The sequence below is a fragment of the Penicillium paradoxum genome (genome assembly GCF_028828445.1).
Source record: "Penicillium paradoxum strain IBT 22861 chromosome Unknown utg000004l_segment0_segment0, whole genome shotgun sequence".
NCBI classification, from domain to species: domain Eukaryota; kingdom Fungi; phylum Ascomycota; class Eurotiomycetes; order Eurotiales; family Aspergillaceae; genus Penicillium; species Penicillium paradoxum.
The window spans coordinates 3,521,098-3,541,545 of NW_026643182.1; the positions used below are offsets into that span (position 1 = coordinate 3,521,098).

Genomic DNA, 20,448 nt, shown 5'->3' on the forward strand with positions numbered 1-20,448 from the left:
TCTAGTAGGAAATATGACTTTCTGACTAATATCAAAAATACTACGTGGACAGGATAAACTAAACTTCCGGTATGCCGATCTCATACTCCGACACTTTAGCGACCCCCTGCGAGAGATCCGATTCTAACTTTGTTATTTTCTGTTGCAAGGTCCTGAGATTCTTAGAAAACTCGGAAATTTTACTTTCCTTTTCGTCGACAGTAGCGCGAAGAGATTCGATTTGCGTCGAGAAGTCTCTCTGCTTTGCCTTTTCGTTCTCGTTGGCAACAAACATATCTTCAATCGTAGTTCTTTTTGTTTCCTTGATATCGAGAATCTCGCTTCGAAGCTTTTTAGCTCTTCATCTTGCAAGTGATTCTGCTCACGCTGTTGGCTGATCTCGCCAAGCACGGCGGATGCAAACTGAGATTTAGAGCTTGACGCCAGTATACCCATATATTTGATGAAATTTTCTAGGCTGCCACTATTGACCAAAGGCAAGGAATCATGCTTGCCTGATTCCAAGGATGATGAATCGATCGATGACATAACGAAATATGGCTTTGATACACTGGCTTGAGGGCGTCTGGAAGGACCGAAAAACCGACTGGCCTCCAATTTGTGTCAGAGAAGATAGGGCTTTTATATTTCCGTATTTATTTCCTAAGCCAACAAACTAGGTATCATGATGAGGGGAAGGAACGGTGATGCGGTTTATGCACGCAAGTGTAGGGTAGTCTGCGACGTGTTCTCGATATGCATATGTCGAATAACCAAGCTACCACGTGTCACTCAGAACGTGGTCGCATTACTGAGGCTGCTCCAAGTTCTGTATTTTTATTGACGAGATTGCCGAAGATAATTCCCTAATTTAGGACGGATTATATCTGATAAGGTACTGTCTAGCGTCCCCAGAGCGCTGCTATACTGACATCCAATAAAAGCCACTGCAGAGACCCGCTGCTACAGTAGGCTGATGATCCAATGAAATCAGTCCTCACTGAACAGCGTCCGGCTAAACCGGCGGTCGCAACCCGTATGGTCACCTCTAGACCATCTCAGGATTGGTCTGGGCCTAGAATGATTGGACTAGAAGAGAAGGAGCACGAAGAGCCAGTCCATATGACGTGTGGCCTTCTGTGTCGCTTGTGCTCTTCAGCAGGCCCTACTGTGTTTGATTCCCTCTCAAGAGGATTTTCCTATATGCTGAGCCCTCTCGAAAGGAGTTTCTTAATCTCTGCCTTCCAAGTGATCCTGACTCCTGAAATGAGCTAGCTAAAACAATCTGTTATCAACGTCCTTTGATGTTACCATTTACAGGATACTCTATATAGCTCTATCATAAACACAAAAGCAGTCTTTTATCTCAGTACCACACCTATTAGATTCCTCTCGGGGTTTCATATATCTTGTCTGCAGTACGCTCTTATTTCAAGCCACATAGGTCTATTAAGGATCTGAAAGGAGTATCTCATGCTAACTTAGGATACCTTATAACCTCTACCCGATCTAATACTCGAGATGCCATCCCTAGGAGTTTCTTCTCCTTTACAACTCGGCCCTCTGCCGCAAGCTTCTTCTCCTCATACTCGGAAACTATGAAGAAGGCGTTACTGTCATCAGCTATCGCTGCACGGTAACATTGGGCTGGCCTCAGGTTATGCATATTCTTGTCGTATAGGGAATAATTCTTCCATAAATACTTTTGCGCGACTCGTTCCAGCGGCGATGGATCTGACGGATCGACGCGGAGCCGGTCTGACCGTCTCCAGTCTCCTCGTTCAAGGGACCAGACCTCGATCTCAATGTGCTTCTGAGGGGGCCGTTGCTCGACCGCCCTTGAGGGTATAAGATCGGCGGTGGAGGAATCTGGGGCAGGGATATCTTCGGCAACTGGAGGAGTGGGGTGGGGATCTATCGCAGATCCTGGCGTTCCTGGGTGGAGAGGTTCTACCAACGCTTCGTGGGTGATGGCGTCTGGAGCAAATACGGCATCCACGACATGCCCGTGCGCGGGTTCCTCGGATCGGTACTCAAGGCGCAGTGGCGATGAATCCTGTCTGTCTTCTTGTGGAGAAGGCTTCCCGTTCCGTGGTTGCTCTAGTTCGCCGAGCTCCTGATGAAGCCGCTCATTTTCCAACCTCTCTTCTAATTGTTCCTGTTCTTCCTGAGCTCTTCTTAAACCAGCAAGAAATTCATCTAGATTTTCCGGTGGCGATTGGCTGTATACTGAGGAATTGTTTGCCTCTGATTCTGGAGAAACTCGCCGAACTTCACCGTCGACCCGTGTCTGCTCGTCAGGAGCATCGTCTTTACTGGCCTCTTCGACCATTGTTTGCTCTTCCTGGTCCTCCACAAGCGGGACTACGTCCGGGGAGACTCGTGTGCAGTCACTCCTACTATCTTCAACATCTGGCACAGCAGAGGCAGGGGAGAAAAGCGTGATAGCCGTCGCTGGTTCGACCGGCTCCGGCTGGCTCTGAGGCCCAACTGACATAGAATTTTCTTCAGGCGAACTGCTCCGGTTTAAAATAACCTGGTCATGATTTACGTCTGGCAGTTCTAACTCCATTGGCTCTTGGTCCATATCTCCCGCCGGGCGCGAGACAGCTCGGCGTATTTGAAAATTTCGCCTTCGTTGACGCCTCACGATTTCTTTTTGGTCCGTCCGCAATGGCTGCTGGCTTTCACTGCCTCCTCGCCCCATAATCACTTCAGCTTTCTGCTGCTGTGGCTCCCCCTGGGGCTCGTGAGGTGGATGGGGGTCTGGTGCGGGCGTATGAGTAACAGGGGAGTCGTCCTCTTCGACGAACATTGGCGAAGGAGGCATCTCCTCCATCTCTTGATCTGGATCAGTGTCCTCAGCTTGGCTGACATTGCTAGTCGCAACCCGGGCAGACTTTCCGAAAAATGCAAAATATACACAACGGCGGACGAAAAAGCTGGTGACATTGTCGGCAACCTCAACATCAGCGTGCAAACGGTCCAAGAAAAGCAAGTGTCCATCTTGCTTGTGAGTCCGTGTTTGGGGTTCCCCAGCACGGGTCTTTAGCTTCATTGCGCTATCCGCCAGAAGACCCTGGGGTTGCTCCGGTCGGTCGGAAACAGCCTTGGCGAAACAGCTCACAATCTGATTGACCAAAAGATCAAAATCCTGGCTATCGTATCGATACCGGTTGGGCTTTCGGGCCTGTAGGAGAGCTGATCGTGCGATCTGATGATCGGGTGAACTCTTGATCAGTGCATCGATTTCAGTGGACTGAAAGCGAAGTTGGTGAGCGAGTTCAGCCATCTCGTAAATCGCCCTCTCATCGGGCTTGGGGCGAGTTGATTTTGCCAACAACTCGTCATCGCTCTTTGGGTCCGGGGGCATCAAGGTATAGTGCCTCATCGCGTAAAGCCATATTTGTAGATATCCTGTCTCGAGGCGTTCCATATCAGTTGCCTGTTGGCGTCGGAAATTAGACTCTGATGTCTGGATGAGCGAATCCACTGCCCCTGAAGTCGCGGTTCCCTCTTCTGAGGGTGGAATGAATATTGAACTCATGGTTCTCCAGATCGACATATCGATCGGGCCACAGAGCCGCTTGACACAGTGGGCACAGGCCTCCAGGTACTTGAAGTCTTCGAAAAAGGTATACAAAGACGGGATCAGACCATCAAAATTCTGCATTCGGGACCATATGATCCGTCGCTCTTCGTCGCTAAACTCGGCAAAAGCTTGGCCGCTTAGGACCATTCCACAGGCAGTTCTCCCATCAGTGCGTGATTTACCGGGCGCCAGCAGCTGCAGGGAATTCACGGTATTCTGGTCAATCTTCTTCAGTGAGGCGTGGTCCGAAGCGACCAGGGAGGACCAGAAGTCCCAGATATGGTGCAGATAAGTTATAGTCTCCTATAACGAATGAAGCGTTCGATTAGCGAGGTAGAAGGAAGCCAGGTTTCTAGAACTCACTTCAATGCATCCGGAAGCTATCAGTCTGTGAAGTACACTGATTCTCATCCCCCCGGCCAAAGCCCAGGAATCGTCAGTAGCCTATCAAAAGCACCTCGAATGCGGCGGTTTTTCTTATTGTCCAACTGATCCAAACGCTCTTGGTTGCTGCGCGATAGACGTACAGGTGAAGAAGGACGTGGCGAAAGCTTATACGAAGATGACCCAACCCAAACCCAAGTCGCTTAGTGGCCTGGGCGTGAAGACCTGGCTTCGACAGATCGTGGAGCGGTACCCTCGGGAGGCGGAACCAGACGTGCAGGATGAGTTTTTGGAGCAGGCGGTCGTGCAGACACACTTGTTAATGGACCCGGCGGTTAGGGGGAAGGTAGAGATGGAAGAACGCTGTATCATTATCATCCGCGTTATTGATGAGAGCTTGGCCCATACGTTTCTCGACCGGTTACTGTGATCAACCTCCATCCTGAGCCTCATCGACTTGAGATTCTATGGCTGGCTCTGGAGAGAGCGTTGGTAACGGGTGTAAAACTATGTACGGAGGGAGGTGTCGCTCTGTTCTGTTATATCATGGGTCGACTTGGTGTATATTAGCACTTCAATCCAGACATTTGCTACAGGTGGTAATCGTGTACAGTCCATCCGAATGCACTTTACTTTGTGCAACCAGGGGAGAATAATTGATCTGCAAAGCGTACATGGGTCTGGAAAAAGCTGCACTGACCTGGGAGACAGACAGTCTTACCCAGTGTTATTGGTCCAGTGGCTGAATTGCTTTAAATCGAGCCAGGTTCTACGACCCCCATTCTGGCATTTTCCATGGCTTGCAGTTGGAAAGGGCCACCAGTATTCGGCTTTCGCAAATATTTAGCTAACACATTCTCCATAGGACAATTACAGGTGACCATAACACTAAGTCAACATTCCCACCTACATTAGCCACCAGCCCCCACGGTTACCTGGCCACATACTAGCAGCCGACTAGTTCCTTAGCCGTCACATGATCCGCCCAGCCCTGCCCCTCTTTAGCTCTTTCTTCCCACCCTGAACCTGGAACAACAACACCCCCTTTCACATCTTCCAGCTGAGCGACCACAATGTACTCAGAATACACCACCATCTACACCAGAACCCCCCGGTCTTTCCTCTTCGCTATTGTTGCGAATGTCGGCCCCGACGGGACCACCCGCCCCCTGGCCGTGGCCTACCGCCAACACCACGACGAATACAACACCCATACGTCATACCCACGAGTGCGCCATATGGTAGCTGATACCCTCGCACTGATCGACAACCTCTCTGACCCCGCAAACCGCGCACAACTAGAAGCCGAGACGGGGCTCGCAAACGACTGGTATCGTCAGTCGTCAGGGGACGAGCTTCCCACACATGAACGGCCCAGCGTGCCGGACACCGAGCAGCCCCCCTACATGCCCATGGTCGACTCCACGGGGCCAGTGAAACAGCAGCCCCCGCTCCCCTGGCGGGAGGACGGAATTCGCCAGTTCCCATTCACCGCCACCTGCGTTCTACACGCGTTGCAGCGGGACGATGCCTCTCGCGAGAGCACCCGCCCCGGCGACATCCAGTTCCAGCCTCTATCGACAGTCTTCCGAGCAGACTGTCTCGAGTATGGCTTGGTTGTTCTCGACATCTCCGATCTTGATCGTGTGACGTACGGCATTGCCGCGTTTCCTACATGCTATATGGCTACGGTTCCGTGCGAAGACGAGAACATAGACTGGGATCCGGTCGAGGACGAGCAGCCAGACCAGGTGGATCTTGTCCTGGCTAGTCCGCGTCCTCGTGTGTTGTTGTCGATTGGGCAGTGGGTGCGGAAGTATTGTGAGTGGTTGTCGGTGGAGGAGGCGCCACGCATCCTCGAACTGGAGGAGAGGCCGGTGGCTAATGCGACAACGCTGGATTGTAAGTTGATCTCCATAGGGCTCCTCCCCAAAAGGACATATGGATGGTGGGTGCTAACGGGTGAATGGCAGATATCTGGCCACCGGGGCTGGATGATCTCCCTCGATCCGTGGTGGAGATGGGAGCCTCCGGTGCCTCCAGCGTGACTGTGGCAGACGAGCCGCGGCACACTGTCCCGATAGGAACGACAAGAACGACAGGAACGGGCGGGTGAAGATCAGCTTGAACAACAGGAACTGCAAATATTCACCCGCTCCCTCACTCCCTGGAGATAACAGAAGGACGGCCTGACTTTCTGCGGGCGACCGCACCAGAAACTGATCTTACAGTGTGGGAGAAGATCGCGTCAACGCCTACGAACTGGAACACTACCTCATTATAGGGAGAAGGTGGCACCGGCGTTTGGGCGCGTTGAGGAACGTATCCCTCGCAAGGAGGCGGGAGATGTGGGGCTAATGCCGTATGTGGATGCGGTTATGGAGAGAGTAGGGCTGAGAGCTGGGAAGAGAGGGACACAGAGATATGTCCGTAGCGAGGTTTCGGTTGATGCGCATGGGGAGAGGAGCTCTGCGCTGACAGCGTGGCTGGATGCCTCGGTTGCGAGGGAGAGGAAAGAGCGACTGACGATATGCACAGGCGTCTCAGCGACTAAGCTCGAGTTTACAGAAGACAGAACGAGGGCGACTGGCGTATGGATTAAGTCAGTCAAAGGGGGCGCAGATGTTTCGGTAAAGGCTCAACGGGAGGTGATTATCTGCAGCGGCGTTTTCGGCACGCCACAGCTGTTGATGCTCAGGTTGGTTTCATTCGGGTGATATAACGATGTGGTGCTAACATTTTTGCAGTGGCATCGGACCCAAAGACCATTTGTCTGCTCGCAATATTCCTATGATCCATGACCTTCCCGCCGTAGGTGCCCATTTGGCCACCCATCTTCTTGTGCCAGTCATGACAGAGCTCCCTCAAAAGCACACCCTACATATTATTGAGACAGTGGCTATTCTTTGGCATCTCTTGCTGTGGTTCCTCTCTGGGACTGGTGTACTCGCTTCTAACGGCCAGTACGGCGCGGCATTTTTGCACTCTACGACTATTGATGAGACAACGATGGAGATTCACTCTCCCAAAGAGGATGAAAAAGAAGTCCCTGACCTCGAGATTCTGATATCTCCGCTTAGCACGCTCATACAGCACGGTATCCCTGGTGTACCATGCATGACGTGGTACGCGGCCCTTGTGCAGCCTCACTCCACCGGCAGCGTCCAGCTCACCGCTAGCCCCGACCAGGAAAGTCAACTAAACATTACGCTTCCTCTGCTAGATGACGCTCGGGACCGTACTCGATTGCGCAAGGTGGTACGGTTTGCGATGCGGTTGGCCGATGAGTTTGCGAGCCCGGAGACCGGGTATCCTCACCTAGCATCATTAGCGATGGCTCCTGGAATGGATTTGGAGTATCTAGATTCTGTGTTGGACAAAGACCGAGGCAAGAAAGAGAGGAAAAGGTTGAAGAGGGCTATTCCACCGCAAAAGGATGCGTGGAGAACTGTGACCGACGAGGAGATCGACGAGTATATCAAGAGACTGGTGACGGGGAGTTATGACCCTACCGGTACATGCCGGATGAGTCTCACAAGGGAGGTAGGGGTGGTAGGCCAGACCCTGAAGGTACATGGAGTGTGCAATTTGCGAGTTGCGGATGCGAGTGTATTTCCTCGGCAGGGAGGCGCGTCGATATCAGCGTCAGTTTACATGATCGGGGAGAGGTGCGCTGAGTTTGTCATGAAGGAACATGCATAAAGTCCTTCTAGCGATGGATAAATCTTTTCGACTCTAGACCCTTCAACGGAATATATGATTCGCAATCGGAATGGCAAGGATGGATTGATGCAACTATCTCCAAAGGCTAAGGACCGCACTCCACACGACACATCTCACGCCTCTGCGAGTACTCGATCTCAAGATATCAATCAAACAAAGGGTGCATAGAGCCCAAATCGATGGTTTGGATCATACTTCGCTTTCAACGCTCGCAGCTTCTGCACTCGCCAAGGTTCATGCTCACACCAACTCTGTAGATCTACTGGGAAGCGAATGTGCGAGAGCCCGGCTTTCTGGCATGCAGGATAATTGGTCGTCATTCCAATCCACTTGATGATGTCCTTGAAAACTTCTTCGGCACTATCCGTCATCAATGGGCCTAACTTCAAGAATGAAGATGCATCTGGGTATTCAACCGATGCCGTCCCCTGCCGGAGTATGAAGAATAAGACAAAGGCCTAGGCAAGTTAGCAATATTGATGGTCCGAGAAGCCTATACATACATGGTCTGGATCTATGGCCGGCGCATAGAGAACCCGAGAATAAAGATTTAGATCCACCGGTTGAGATCCATTCTTCACAAATTGTGTGTTGATTGCCTTTCTTCCAAAGAGAGTCTATGATGTGCTTTGCCAAGGCTCTACCTCCAATGGTAGCAGTTTTTCCGTCATCTGCAATGGACACAGACTTCAGTTGATTGAGTCAAATCTGTATGCCATGTTGAAGAGTGCCGAGTGGGCTGATCACCCCCATGGCCACCGTTGACAGGAATGAATCAGATGTTGTACTTGTTGGCATAATTGAGCTAGGGCTATTAGTGCTGCTATAAAGTGTGTGTTTTGGATATGAATAACTGTCTTTTCCACATCGCTCTCAGTTGCAGTCTCCGCAACGACGGTGAAATGGGATGCTTTGAAGGCTGACCATCGTGTCGTGGCCTTGGTAAATTGATTAGAGCCTGGGAGGTAGATGTGAGCGACTACTTGATAATTGCGGGCTGAGGACTGTTGATATGCTAGGACTACACATCCCTCTGAGCCAGCCTGTAGTAGTTGGCAGGAGAGAACAGATGCTACTAATTGCAACAAGGTCAGAGTTGCAGACAGCATTGTTAAGGTTGATAAATTGAAAAGAGAATCCAGAAGCAAATTTAGTTAGAGCCAACCCAGCTACCAGCTCCGTTTTCTCTCTACTTATATAGCGCTAATCCCAATGAACTCATTGAGTTTACTCGGAAAAGAACCTTCAAATAACCATGGTGAGAATGTTAACTTAAAGTATCTAGTCCATATAGGCCTCAATGCAATACTTACGATACGACATCTTGACGCCTTGGAGAGAGGTACTACAACCGTATAGATCATTCCGCCGCCCAGAGGTTGAGAGATGATCATTCTATGGGGAATTGATCCACCGAGATGTAGAAGTCCGAGGTCCATGGATTATATCTGACTAAATCTGGGATTGTCTTTCAAGGTACTCCTTGCCGACTGAGTACTAAATTCACCCTGAATGCTCTAAGTACAATCACCACCTCGGGATGCTGAACAGAAACACTCATTTTGCGCTGCTCGACGCTCAACACTTCTGAATACCGAAGCCAGCATGGCTATTGTCCTTGTCTACCGAGAAGCTCCACTATTCTCCAGCCCACGTCGTATCGTTCTCAACGCCACCAAGATCAAATCCTCAGGTAAACAAACCGCTGTCGCATTGGAGGCGTTCATGAAAGAAGTCTGGAATACTAATTCCCGCAAGAAACCAAACTGAACGAATGGTCCGAGATGATCCACCTATCCAGGAATCAAAATAAAAATCCAAAAAGATAATGCACTAAGAGGGAATCGAACCCCCGGCACAACATCTCTTAGCGGAAATCCGCTATGGAAGTGTTATATGTTACCACTACACCATTAGTGCTGGCATTATGTAAGGGAGACATTTTGATAATGTATCATCTGCAAATACTCATATCTGCATGTATGTTGAGCCTAATGTGGAGAACATGCATCAATTGTGTATACTCCGTACATCAAGCTTCAATAATTCAAAGGTGAAACCTTGGGGACTCTGCAGAAACGTCAATTTCGCCATCAATAATAGAACTCTTGCTGGTTCGCACCTAATTATAGAAATTGAAAATCGGGTTTGACATTATCGGCTATTCTAGACTTTGTTCTTTCGAGTTGGGTGACTTTCATAGTCCCAGTGGGATCTTTTCTCCCGGAAGAAATGACTACCATTTATTATTTCCGGTCTGTGAATAATCGAATCTGTGGCACTCCTATCAGTTTCCTTTCGTTTGAATAAAATACCCAGGTAGGTGTGTTCAATCATTGGGCAGGCAACAGCGTAACACACCAATGTTCTAACTAGAAGGTTCTTGAACAAATAATTGCGGTAGGATATAGATCAATAAAACCCTATCTAGACATAATGCCAGCACTAATGGTGTAGTGGTAACATATAACACTTCCATAGCGGATTTCCGCTAAGAGATGTTGTGCCGGGGGTTCGATTCCCTCTTAGTGCATTATCTTTTTGGATTTTTTAGGTCTACTCCCAACAGATTCCTACTAGCACTCCATCCGCTGCTTCTTTTTTTTATTTGATACGAAAAGCTAAAGGAGCTTAGAGGCTTCTCTAATTTTGTTATGCTATCTATTTTTACCTTATACAATTTGAACTAACGATCAAAATTGGTTGTAACAAATATTTGTTGGCTAGGTCGGCGTAAATATCTCTACTGAATGAATCGTGGTCTTGCTACTTTGCTAGACTTTATAGTCTCCAGACCGCCTTCGTCCGCTCTCTCATCCTCTTATTGGTCCATACTTTCTGCCCGCTGCGGTACGGTGGTCGAGTCTCCCACTTCCGCACCCTATCAAAAGATTATCTTCATATTCATATTATTCTTATCTTATATTTATCCTCTATTAGCTATGCTTTATGATACGCCTCTTTCTATAAATACTCTTATCTATTTATTCTTTATGTCTTGCCTTCTACTCCGCACTATATCCCCTAACCTTAAAATTCGCGTACGTTTCGCGCTTATATCGCTACCCTCGCGTTCGTATCGCGTATACTACACTATCTCTATAATTATAATTAATAATAAATACTCCTTCCGCTGCCTATATTCTTCTATCTATTCACGTATTACGTCCTTCTATATATCCTCTATCGTAGTAATCTTTTTATCTTAGTATATATCTTAGTTTATATATTAGATAAAATCGTATATCTAATATAGTGTTATATATTTAGACTAAATATATATATTTCTCTATATATATATATTCCTATTTTTTATCTCTCTCTATCTATCCCTCTCCTACTCTCCTATTCCCTCTATACTTACTACTAATTAAGTCGTTCGTAGTAAAGATCCTTTATATCTTTACTAAGTCGGTAGAATACCTCTTTTTTAACTATTTCGCGATAGTACGCGATATATACCCGCGCTTCGTCTACTATCTATCGTTTTTAGTTATATAGATATATTATATTTCTATATAGATTATAAATATATACTATAAAGCTATTCTATCTACTATACTTATATCCTATATAACGACTAGGTCCGATATACGCGACTTTATCGAAACGCTATATACTATCTTTAAGTACTATATTATATCTATAATATATAAATATATATTCCGTCTATCTATCTCCCGGCCTTAGAGATATTATTAGATTAGGAGTTAAGGGACCTAGTATATTAGTATATTATATAATCGTCGGCGTATAGATATATAATAAGGGGTATATTCGTATATATAATATATCTACTATATATTAGTAGAATATAATTATATCCCGTATAGAGTTAATATTTTTCCCGCTCCGCCTACCTTCGTTTTTTTCCTACCTACTCTAATTAGTTATAAATACGATCGTAATTATATACGGCTTATATATTTCTCTATATTTAGTTAGTATTTATTAGTTTATTAGGCTAGATCTAAATTTCCCTTAATATATCGCCTATATTCCCCGCTTACCTTCCGACTCCTTTTTATATTCCTATATTCCTATATACTCTATATATATCTCTCTACTATATACCGGATTATATATTCTTCTATAACGTTATCTACCTACCTTAGTAAGCGGTCTTATAATAAATTTAAAGAACTTATTAACTAGAGTCTACCGGTTTAGCCTCTCCCTAAGACTACCTATATACTTCGGATACCGCCGACTACGTAGTCTATACCCTCCCCTATATCTAAGATATATTAACTAGCCACCTATAACCCGGTCTTAGATATTACTACTACTATAAGTATCTATATTTTATAATCCTTTCTTTTTATTTTTATTATCTTCTATAACTTCTAATTTAGCCCCTTTATACGGTTCCTACTAATTATCGGCCCGTCTTAATACCGTCGGTTAATATATCTCGGGATACCTATATATCTATTATAGAGTAGTATATATATCGTCTATCTTACGAGACTCCCTATTAGGACCGGCGTGCTAGCGGGTCCTAGTAGGTAATATAGAACTAGAGTAAAGGAATAGTAGGGTGCTAGTATATTTATAAACTAATCGCTAAAGAGCTAAGTTCCCCTAGTAGTCTCTATATAGATAACCTTTAGCGGGTCATAGGACTAGGTCACCTAACCCGGTAGGACTTAGTCTCCCTAGTACGGTCTCTAGCGGGGGGTTATACTACCCCTACTAGGTTACGGGTTCTAGGTTATAGGGCTAGACGGGATCTAGCCTATAAGGCACTCTCCTAGTAGAGGGTTATAATATTTTCCCCCTCCTTAAAGAGCTACGTCCTCGTAGCTAAGGGTCGGGGGTCGAGGGTCTCTTATAGTCGAGATAGGGAGGGTTCGAAAATAGTATATATATCTAGCTATCTAAAAGAGGGTAATTTATCTTTATAGTAGAAGGTATAGATAGACTCGGAGCTTTAAGCGTTATCTCTTTTCGTCGCGTATAATCTAAGTTCTTTATGTATTTTTCACTTATCTCTCTTCGAGTTATAGCTTTCTTCTTTCTATACTTCCTCGTCCTTTCGCTTTTTCTTCTTATAGCTTTCGTCGCTTTACTTTTCTTCTTATAGCTTTTCGTCGTCTCGCTTTTCTTACTATAGGTTATTTCGACTTATTATAGTAGCTCCCTTTCCTCTAGTCGCGAGTACGACGTATACCTTTATTAATAATTACGCCCCTCTAGCCGTCGTCTCCTTTACTAACCCTATAAGTACGTAGTGTCGGCGTTATATAGACTATCTTAGATATAACCTAGGGTATATATATATCTCTCCGCCTAGCGGGATTAACGTTAATACTCCCCGGTATAACTATTATATAAGGAAGCGGTAGTCTTATATAATAGTAAGTATAGACCTCCGCTTATATTAGCGGTTATTAACGTTCCTTAGGTCGATTCTAGGCTTAACGCTTAAGCTAATACTTATATCTTAGCGCTCTATACTACCCCTATATAGAATATATCGTTCCTTATAATTATATAGGGGTTTTAAGGTATACGGAATACTTTAACTCGAGATATCTATATAAGTATAGTTACGTCTTTTAGTCTTTCTTACGTTACGCTCCCTCTATCTCCCCTACCCTCTCTATCCTTTTTAACGTAGGTTTTATTAATAAATCGGGTTATAGGTTAGCTTCGGGCGTCTCCTCGGGCTAGATTACGTATATAATAGTAAGAATATAGGCGTATTTCGGAGGTTACTTATCTAATATAGGTAGTTATTATATTATACCTTTAGAGAGTGTTAGCTATATTACTTTTCGTCCTATTTTTTAGCGATAAACTCTTATATATTTTTATTATATATTTATAGTCTCTTTAGGATATTTTTCGTCCGCTTCTTATCTTTATTAGTATTCTAGATCCTTCCCTAACCTATCTATAGCGTATACTAGCTTAGCTAGTTATTTTCTAAGGGTCCGTTCGGTAGTTAGATATTAGATTCGGCGTTCTTAAGCTTACTCCGGTCCTTCTAACCTTCCTAGAACGTATTTAGTAGTAGATCCTAGATTATATTAACTTCTTCTTTATAGATCTTCCTTAGCGTATTATATACTCTAGCTATTCTTTTTTCTTATTATAGTAGCTCTCGAATACTAGTATATCTTCTACGTTTTCTCTCGGCTCCTAAGTATTTTCCTTATACCTATATCCTCTCTATTTAATAAGATATTCGGCGCCCTTATAGTTATTAGTAAGGATCTCCTCGATCTCCTATTTAGGTTAGTTATCTACTAATATAGGATTAGGCCGCTCTTAAGCTTTTAGTAGATCTCCGTAGTATAGCTTTAGTATTAAAGTATATTATATAGGGTAGATCTTATAGTATCTCGGTATAAAGATTAGCTAGTATATCTATTATCTTACTATACTTATTATCGCGAAGAGTCCTATATAGTAGTTATCTAGCTTTTTATACGGTTATCCTAAGTTAATATACTTATTTCTTAGTATAACCTATTATTTAATTATAAAAGACTTCTCTATATATTTCCTATTATAGGCTTACTTTATTATAGTTTTTAACTTTTCTAGGCGCTTCTTTAGTATTTCTTATATCTTTAGTATTTCCTCTACGTGGCTTTTAGCGTTATTATAGGTTTCTATCTTCCTATTTAGTACTAACGTTCTTAGTTCTAGTTAGAATCCTAGTAATATTTTAGCTAGGGATATTTTTAGTACGCTATAAGTAGTAGTATTATAGATATACTATATAAAGGGGATCTATCTTATTTAGTTATCTTAGTATTAGCTTACTATATTATATAAGTAATACTTAATACTCTAGTTTTATCTCTCTATCTACCTATTAGTTTATAAGTAATAGGCTATTAATAGTTTATATCTTATAGCGAGGAGGTAGTAAAAATAGCTCTAGAATTTTAATATAAAGATAGTATCTCTATTACTAACGAGGTTTTTTAGTATTCTCTATAAGGGTATAACCTTTTCGTAAAATAAGATTATAAGTTCTAATAAGTCTATATCCTTAGTATAGGAAATATAGAGGGAATATTTTAAGAATAGATCGACTATAACTATAATTACGTTATAGGTCTTCCCCTCCTATTTTAAGGGTAGTAGACCTATAATAAAGTCTATACTTATCTACTAGCCTAGTCTCTTTAGTACTAATAGTAGTTCGAGTAATCTATATAGCTTATAGCATTTAATAGTATTAGACTAATAAATCTAGTATATAAGGATATAGTCCTATATATCCTTAATAAGGGTTTTCTATTAGTATTTATATCTAATAGCCTATAGCGTTCTTTTCCTTATATAATAGCCTACCTATAGATCGTCGTAGTAGATCCTTATAATTTCTTAGTAGATTATAGGTTCGCCTTTAGGAATATAGATATAGTTATTATATCTTAGTAGTCTATCTTAGCTCCTTATACTCTATCGTATCTTTAGGGGTTATTTAAAGTCGCCGGTTTCCTATACTCTTCTAAGCGTATTCCTATAGAACTTATTCTTCGCCTATATCTTAAGTATAAGTTCTACTATAGTTTCTAGCGGCTCGTAGATATATATAGTTTCTCCTTTAGCTACTTTACGTACCTCCTTTTAACTCGGTAGTCTATTCGTCGCGGGCTTAGTAGGGATCTCTATATATACTATAGTTATTATAGTGCCTAGATATATCGTATCCCGTAGATCCCTTTAGTAATTAACGTCTTTACCGATAGTCTCTTTAAGTCTCTATATAAAGATATTATAACTTATAGCGTCTAGTAGCTCGTCTACTATATAGTTAGGTTATCTACTAAGAGCGTCTATAGGGTTCGTTTTCCCTAAGCGGAATATAATAACGAAGTTAAAATCTATAAAGTATTCTATCTAGCGTACTTAGTATCTTATAAACTCCTTAGTCGTTATAAATTAAATAAGATTAATATAATCTATTATTACTATAATCGGGTACTTATTTCCTTTAAGGAAGTAGCGCTATTCCTTAAACCCTATAAAGATTACTAATATTTCTTAGTCGCTAACCTAGTAATTTCTCTTTATTACTAGTATCTTCCGGGAGTAGAAGGCGATAGGGTACTAATATCTATCTTTATAGAGCTATAATATAATTACGTAGATAATAGCCCCTAACGTATCCGTTTCTATTATAGTTTTTAACGTAGCGTCGAAATATATAAATATTAATATAGTTTAGAAAGCGGTCTTAGTCCTTTTAAAAGCTTCTCGCGCTTCTTCTATAAAAACGAACCCTTTTTAGCGCTTATTTCTTCCTTTCTTCTATATATCTAGCCCCTTAATTAGATCGTTAAAGGGGGCGCTAATTATCGACTATTTCCTAATAAAATATTAGTAGAAGTTAGCGAAGCCTATAAACTATTATATATTAAAGATATAGGTCGGCTTTAGCTACTAGCTTATCGTTTCTACTTAGGTAAGGTCTATAGTAACTCCGTAGCGGGAGATAATAAAGCCTAAGAAGTTAACCCTCTCTATATAGAATATATACTTACTAGGTTTAATAAATAACCTCTACTTAATTAGGCGTTCTAGCACTTCTTAGATATAATATATATAGGTCTCCTTATCCTTCGAGAAGATTAGTATATTATTAAGATATACTACTAGGTAGACGTTAATAAGTCCTACTAAGACTTAGTTAACGTACGCCTAGAAGGTAGCGGGAGTATTTACGAGTCTAAACGGTATTACCGTATATTCGAAATATCTATAGCGGTATCTAAATATTATTTTCTACTTATCTCCCTATTTTATATAGATCTTATAGTAGGTATCTTATAGATCTAGTTTAGTATAGATCTATACTCTTAATAATCTTACTAGGGACTTATTAATTAGTAGTAGAAGGTAGCGGTTCTTAATAGTGATCGCGTTTAACCCTCTATAGTCTACGTAGAGTCTAAGCTTACCGTCTTTCTTCGGTATAAAGAGGATAGGTATACCTAATTAACTCTTTAAGTATTAGATCTAGCCTTTTTTAAGGTTCTCCTTAATATACTAGTAGAGGACTTCTAACTCCTTAGTAGATAGTATATATACTAGCCTCTAAGGGGGTATCTTACCTAGTATTAGCTCGATTACGTAATTATACTTTATATAGGTTAGAAGGGCTATAGTACTTTCTTTACTTACTATAATAGCTAGATCTTAGTATTCTAGCGGGAGTTTAGTTAGGGGTTATACTAGATAAAGGGTCCTATCCGAGCTTTATATTACCTTTAGTATTACTATAATCTCTCTAGTAATCTTATCGACGTCTAAGTATAGCTCTCCGAGTATACTTTATAGTCTTACTTCTTCCTTAAAGTCTTCTAGCGGGAGGGTTTTAACCTCTAGTAGGGCTATATTTCTATACGTCTACTTATTAGTTACCTAGTTAATATCTAGATTTACTAGTCTAAGCTAATCTATTTCTAGAATTATATTATAGATTATTATATCTATAGCTTCGTAAGTTATTTTAATAACTCTATAGGTTCTATTCCGGTCTATTAAGCTAAGCTATACTTCTCGGCTTCTATATAAAAGGATCTTACGCCTATCTACGGCTTTTACTAGGCGGGTATTTATTATATATATCTCTTTTAGGTTCTCTTTTATCTATTTCTAGCTTACGAAGCTCTAGGTTACGCTACTATCTATTAGCGTCTTAGCTACCCCCGTTAGGGCTCTAGTCTTAACGTCTAATATTAGTATATTATAGATAAGTACTCGGTATACTCCCTTATATTCTCTAAAGAGAACTATTTCTAATACTACGGGAGTTTATAGTATAGGGTTATTTATTTTTTTAACTTTTCCGCGGCTATAATATTTACTATAGCTTTCTTACGGTAGTCCTTTATATAGTAGCCTAACTTACTATAGAAGTTATAGAATTTACTATCTCCGCTCTAATCTCGTTTAGACCTTATAGTAGCTTTTCTACCCTCTATAGTAGTTATAGCTTACTATATAGGGAAGGCGCTATTTCTCTTAAAGGGTCTTCTATTAGATCCTTATAAGTTTATAGTATTTCTTAGCGCTATCTTCTTAGCCTTCTTAAGATATAATATCCTATTTAGTATTACTTTCTTAATTTAGTTATAGAAGGCTATCTAGTTATCCTATTAATCTATAGCGGGGGTTATAAACCTCTTTACTTTGTCTTATATCTTCTTAATAATACCTATCTCTAAATAGTCGATTCTTATCTATCTAATCGGTATATCTTTTAGGCGGTTATAGAGTCCGGTAAGCTTTAAGACGTATTAATATATATCCTAATACTTAGCTTACGTTATTTACTACTAGTTATATTTAGCTTCTCGTTATATCTCGATAGGGTTAGTAACCTAAGCGAGCGCTTATATTTCGAAGACCGACTAAGTAAACGTCGTACCTAGGTTATTCCTACGGTATTCTATCTATATTATATTAACCTTTAGCGCTAGAAACTCAGTTACTCGGTCTATCTTACGTACGTTACTAGCGAATTAGTTAGGATATCTATTCTAGAAGGCTTCCTAGTTTGACTTAAAAAGATTATATTCGCCTAAACTCTTAGCTCTATATATTATTATATTATAGGGTATATATAATTCCCTTACTTCCTTCTAATAGGATAGGTAGCCTCCGGTACTTCCTTATAATATAATTAAGTTCGTATAGATAGTATTAGGTAGTTAGTAGATAGTTTAGCTAATAGTACTATCTAGCGAACCCCGACAGATCTTAGATCCTTATATTCTCGCCTATAGGATTATTATATTTTCTTCTTCGTCCTATAGCTCCGCGCGGATCCTATTTTTCTCCTTTATTAGAGCTAGACGTCTTTTAAGGGTCTCTAACTCTCGGAGTTCCGCCTCCTCGTCTACCTCGGTTAGGGTTATCGGATCCGGCGGGTTTCCTCCCTAAGGGTTATCGTCGACTCCCTATATCTCTACCTCTTCTAGTAGGGGTTATAGAGGTCCCGGGACGTTATTCGTTTCCGCGATCGGGGCTAAGGTTCCCCTTAGGCGGTCGCTCGTACGTCGAGTTATCGATATTACGTATTCTAACGGTCTAGTTTAATTAAGATTTAGCGATTAGAATATTAGGACCGGCGTACTAGCGGGTCCTAGTAGGTAATATAGAACTAGAGTGAAGGAATAGTAAGGTACTAGTATATTTATAAACTAATCGCTAAAGAGCTAAGTTCCCCTAGTAGTCTCTATATAGATAACCTTTAGCGGGTCATAGGACTAGGTTACCTGACCCGGTAGGACTTAGTCTCCCTAGTGCGGTCTCTAGCGGGGGGTCATACTACCCCTACTAGGTCACGGGTTCTAGGTCATAGGGCTAGGCGGGATCTAGCCTATAAGACACTCTCCTAGTAGAGGGTCGTAATACTCCCGCCCTATCGTATAATCGGGCTTTATAGCTTTATAAAAGAGTAAAGCCTTTAATTATACGGAGTAATACTACGTCTATAAGGTTATATATCTACTATAGGTGTTATCTCGACTATAAGTAATATTATAAAAATACCTATTACTATTAGGTATTTTAGGATAAGTAACGGTATACGGAACTATTAATTAAATACTTTATATATAAAGATAATATATAGGACGGCTATATAGTATATTATCGTATTCTACTATTTCCTATATCTTATTTCCTAATATATACTCTAATAGTTAACTACGGATACGTATAAGGCTATAATACGTATAAAATATAAAACTATTATAGCTTACTTACGGTCTCGGCGTAATACTATAATATAGATATAGTATAGAATAGCTCTATAGGTAGCTACTATTATATATATTACCTATATTTCTTATAGAGTATATTTTATTTATTTAGGTTATTATCTATCGTTAAAATTAATACTATATATATATTAATATCCGCTTTATTTTTCTACTTCTTCCGTTATTTTACCTCCTGACGCTACCTCCTTCGTTTATCTTATATAACTAGGCGGTACTATAACTAACTTAATACCTCCTAGTACGCTATAAAGAATAGCCTACTTTCCTATATACCGCTCTATCCGTTAGCTTACGCTAATTCTATCTCTTACTTACGCTCTATTATAGCCTCTATAATACTATATAGTATCTATAGGAGTTATATTAATCGTATATACTCTATTAGTATAATAGTATAATCTTACCGGTATATATTATATTTAGCGTAATAAGTAGTATTAGTACTTCTTTTACTACGGGCCCTTAATAAAGATATATAGCGGTATATCTTTTTCTACCTATATATATAACTTCTACGCTTAGAAATAGCGGATATAGATCTTTAGATACCGGCGGCGCTCGACTAACGCTTAGCTTAGGCTTAGAACTTCTATTAACGGTAGGCTAAGATTAGTCTATCTAGTAGGGCTTAGAACTTCTATTAACGGTAGGCCGAGATTAGCCTATCTAGTAGGGCTTAGAACTTCTATTAACGGTAGGCCGAGATTAGTCTATCTAGTAGGGCTTAGAACTTCTATTAACGGTAGGCCGAGATTAGTCTATCTAGTAGGGCTTAGAACCTCTATTAATATCTAATAAGGTTCGCGGTTAGTAGATAGAGGCTTTTCTATATATAGCGGTATACTAGTTACTATCTCTACTATTAGTATAGCTAGTATATTATTAATATCTTATATATCGATTATAGCCGTTAAGGGATTTATTAATTATTATATTTACGTCTATTATTACGTATTAATCTAAGTGCTTAGTACCTATATAGTAGACTATATTCCGCTAGTATTTTAGTAC

The 20,448-nt window shown here is 41.5% G+C and overlaps 3 protein-coding genes across 3 annotated transcripts; 2 read left to right on the forward strand and 1 right to left on the reverse strand.

The window, feature by feature from the left end:
* Nucleotides 1-1,450: 1,450 nt before the first annotated feature.
* N7457_004999 (uncharacterized protein) lies at nt 1,451-3,982 on the reverse strand (the record flags this gene model as incomplete). Its single annotated transcript, XM_057176044.1, has 2 exons — nt 1,451-3,874; nt 3,971-3,982. 2 exons carry the CDS (start codon nt 3,980-3,982, stop codon nt 1,451-1,453), a joined length of 2,436 nt encoding a protein of 811 aa, XP_057033091.1.
* Nucleotides 3,983-4,133: 151 nt separating this feature from the next.
* On the forward strand, nt 4,134-4,385 carry N7457_005000 (uncharacterized protein; the record flags this gene model as incomplete). The annotated part of the gene is made up of 1 exon (XM_057176045.1): nt 4,134-4,385. One exon carries the CDS (start codon nt 4,134-4,136, stop codon nt 4,383-4,385), a length of 252 nt encoding a protein of 83 aa, XP_057033092.1.
* Nucleotides 4,386-5,028: 643 nt separating this feature from the next.
* N7457_005001 (GMC family oxidoreductase) lies at nt 5,029-7,657 on the forward strand (the record flags this gene model as incomplete). The annotated part of the gene is made up of 3 exons (XM_057176046.1): nt 5,029-5,903; nt 6,240-6,653; nt 6,703-7,657. 3 exons carry the CDS (start codon nt 5,029-5,031, stop codon nt 7,655-7,657), a joined length of 2,244 nt encoding a protein of 747 aa, XP_057033093.1.
* Between the last annotated feature and the right edge of the window lie 12,791 nt (nt 7,658-20,448).